The sequence below is a fragment of the Anopheles aquasalis genome, chromosome 3, assembly GCF_943734665.1.
Source record: "Anopheles aquasalis chromosome 3, idAnoAquaMG_Q_19, whole genome shotgun sequence".
NCBI classification, from domain to species: domain Eukaryota; kingdom Metazoa; phylum Arthropoda; class Insecta; order Diptera; family Culicidae; genus Anopheles; species Anopheles aquasalis.
In genome coordinates this window covers 28,541,596-28,544,095 of record NC_064878.1, presented here as the reverse complement: position 1 = coordinate 28,544,095, position 2,500 = coordinate 28,541,596, and the positions used below count along the sequence as shown (strand labels likewise).

At 44.1% G+C, this 2,500-nt stretch overlaps 2 protein-coding genes across 2 annotated transcripts in view; both read right to left on the bottom strand.

Annotated features, from left to right (window-relative positions):
• Positions 1 to 876, bottom strand: part of LOC126574525 (uncharacterized) — a 2,324-nt gene extending 1,448 nt beyond the window's left edge. The window contains exon 1 of the mRNA XM_050234781.1: positions 586 to 876. Coding sequence (XP_050090738.1) covers positions 586 to 622 — 37 coding nt within the window. The 5' untranslated portion in view covers positions 623 to 876. The remainder of the gene's footprint in view (positions 1 to 585) is intronic.
• A 1,247-nt stretch (positions 877 to 2,123) lies between these two features.
• The window catches only part of LOC126574521 (uncharacterized), a 1,110-nt gene continuing 733 nt past the window's right edge, over positions 2,124 to 2,500 (bottom strand). The window contains exon 2 of the mRNA XM_050234777.1: positions 2,124 to 2,500. This exon is cut by the window's right edge and continues 507 nt beyond it. Within this exon, the coding sequence (XP_050090734.1) occupies positions 2,257 to 2,500 (244 nt within the window). The 3' untranslated portion in view covers positions 2,124 to 2,256.

The window sequence follows — 2,500 nt, the reverse complement described above, 5'->3', positions numbered from 1 at the left end:
AACATCAAACCAAACATTTGACCAATTCGGCCAGGTAATTTGATGTCCAACCACCGTTGAGATCCTCCTCCGGGCTGGGATTGACAGGTGCATGTTGCGAAACCCGTAATTAAGCGATAGTACAGGATCAAACGAATGGCCGGTTCAATACCGCGGTGGATTTTGTGAGTTCCAGGAAGCGACAAAAATATCCTGGCTAGTCCTGTGCTCGGGAAGGATAAGGAGCTTTTAAATTTCGTTTTAAATCCTTCTTTAATCTCAGCTTAAAAACTGATTGCTTAAAAAATGCTCTATGTAGTAGTATATTTAGAAAGTGATTTGTAGCAAAAAGGTGCCTTACACGATTTCTATTCGAATTTCGTTCAAATATTTTCCCTTAACGATAAGTTGAGTGACTCTCAAAAACCATTCCTTTCGTTCGTTTCCTTCCAAAAACCAAAAATCTAAAACCAATGCGAATAGAGTAACTTTTGTAGGAAACTTTAAATGTTTTAGCCACCCTCAGCACTGTGCACTTTATCGTTAAGATTATGATTTACTGGATGTTAATAGTAGATTAACTGTTTAAATGTTACGTTTACTTACATCCAAGAATGATCGAAATGTATGCCGCCGAATTCATACTGTATGCTCTTTTGAATTACTCGTAAAGCCCGTTAGATAGGGAAAGTAACGAGAACACTTCTTAACAGTCTGGCCAGTAGCCCTTGGACAACTTTTATGTTTGTGACAAAATTTCCACTTTCTAAAACCAAGGATTACACTTTACTATTCACTTTTCATTTACTGGTACCCATCTTAAGCAGGTTTCGATACCGTTTGTCTAGTGACTGTTGAGAGGTAGACTCCGGTCTACCTGTTGCACCGATCAGCAGAGTTAGCGCGATACTACGATTTGCCTGAAGATTGCCTACCGTATTTATACGTCCAAAATGTCTCTCCACCCCGGTGGCATCCGGTCCCGAAACACCGCACCGTGACATTCATCCTCTTCAGCAACCACGGACTGCTCGTGGCTTTTATCAGTAACGCTGAGATTCGCGCGCCCACTGAGAGAAAACCCGGTGACGTCACGGATGACTCGGGACGAAGGATACGAAGGATGCCTTGCGCCTCTGCTGTCATGTTCGATCTTCCGAAAGTCCGGATCGCTTCTCTCACACGCTCTCGCTCGCTTGTTTCGTTTGCCACCGAACTCCCATTCCTCCCGGGCGTTCCATCCATCGGTATGTGGTGGGACTGCAGACTCATGTGCGGTTAGTCTATTTGTAAGTTTTCTTCCCTTGTGCCTTTTTGCATGCACGCAATATAAAGAGATTCGGTCAAACTGGTGTCGAGGATTGTTAATTGAATTATTAAATTTAGATTAAGTTATCACTATCTCCATCGATCGCGGTTGCTGAGGCGACAGTCTGGCGCTTATCCAGAGCCGTTCGTGACCGTGCTATCCGGATCGGATAGTTCCGGGAAACTATCCTTTGGCGACATCGGACCGATGATAAAATTAGTGGCATATTTTCGTGAGCAAATTTGAACATTTCAAGAAAATGTCTTTGTACAGCAATATCCCTACTTTGAGCTCATTTGTGACACTAGACCCCTCCGTGCCGGGGTGACGTAGGTGAAGAGGTATGGCCAATCTGAACACCATCTTGTGCACTGGAACGACGGTGATACTACCATTGCACAGTGCCGATGATCGGAAATTGGTACCAACAAAGTGCAGCAACAGGTAATAAATATGGTAATTTGTTGAGCGTTAGTTTGACTTCACGTGGATGAAATCATCGATTGGCATCCCGATGGCCGACGAACTGTAGCTCGCAAGTGCTCTGTACAACAGCTGATGGGTTAGTTTTGTTAGATCAGTGGTATTTACCCATTGTTAATGTACTCCAGATGTAATTTCCTTGGTAGTTATTCTAAATCTCAACCAGAAATGGTGATGCCAAAACAATCCGGCTTATCATCAGCGATAAACTTATTGCCATATGTTTGGTGTACCTTTATATTCATCGGAAACCAAACACGAATTCGAATTAACATGTGATATAAAACATGCATCAATGTGCTTTTTTCGAATACCGAAAAAAAAATGCACAGAAGAATGTCCATTACTGGTGTTTTTACTTTCTTTTTTTATTATCATATCATCTTCAACGCCTTGGTGGCTAATGCGAGCGACTATATATAACGGCAATGCGAGTTCCACACCCAACAGCGGCCACACGCGGCACTTACTTACTTACTTACAGTTCACAGTAGAACAATCTTCAATCGCGGAAATGACTGTTGGCTGGAGAGGTTCAGGCGCTTGATGGGATTGCCGGTGAGGTTTAGCATGCGGAGCGACGGAAACAGCCAAACACCGACGTCCAGCTTGGTCAACTGGTTTTCCGCCAGGTTCGCCTCCTCCAGGTAACCGAGCGAGATGACGCCTTGGCCAGCGGTGGCACTGAAAATTCGGTTCCGTGCCAGGTTCAGCACACGGATGTACGGC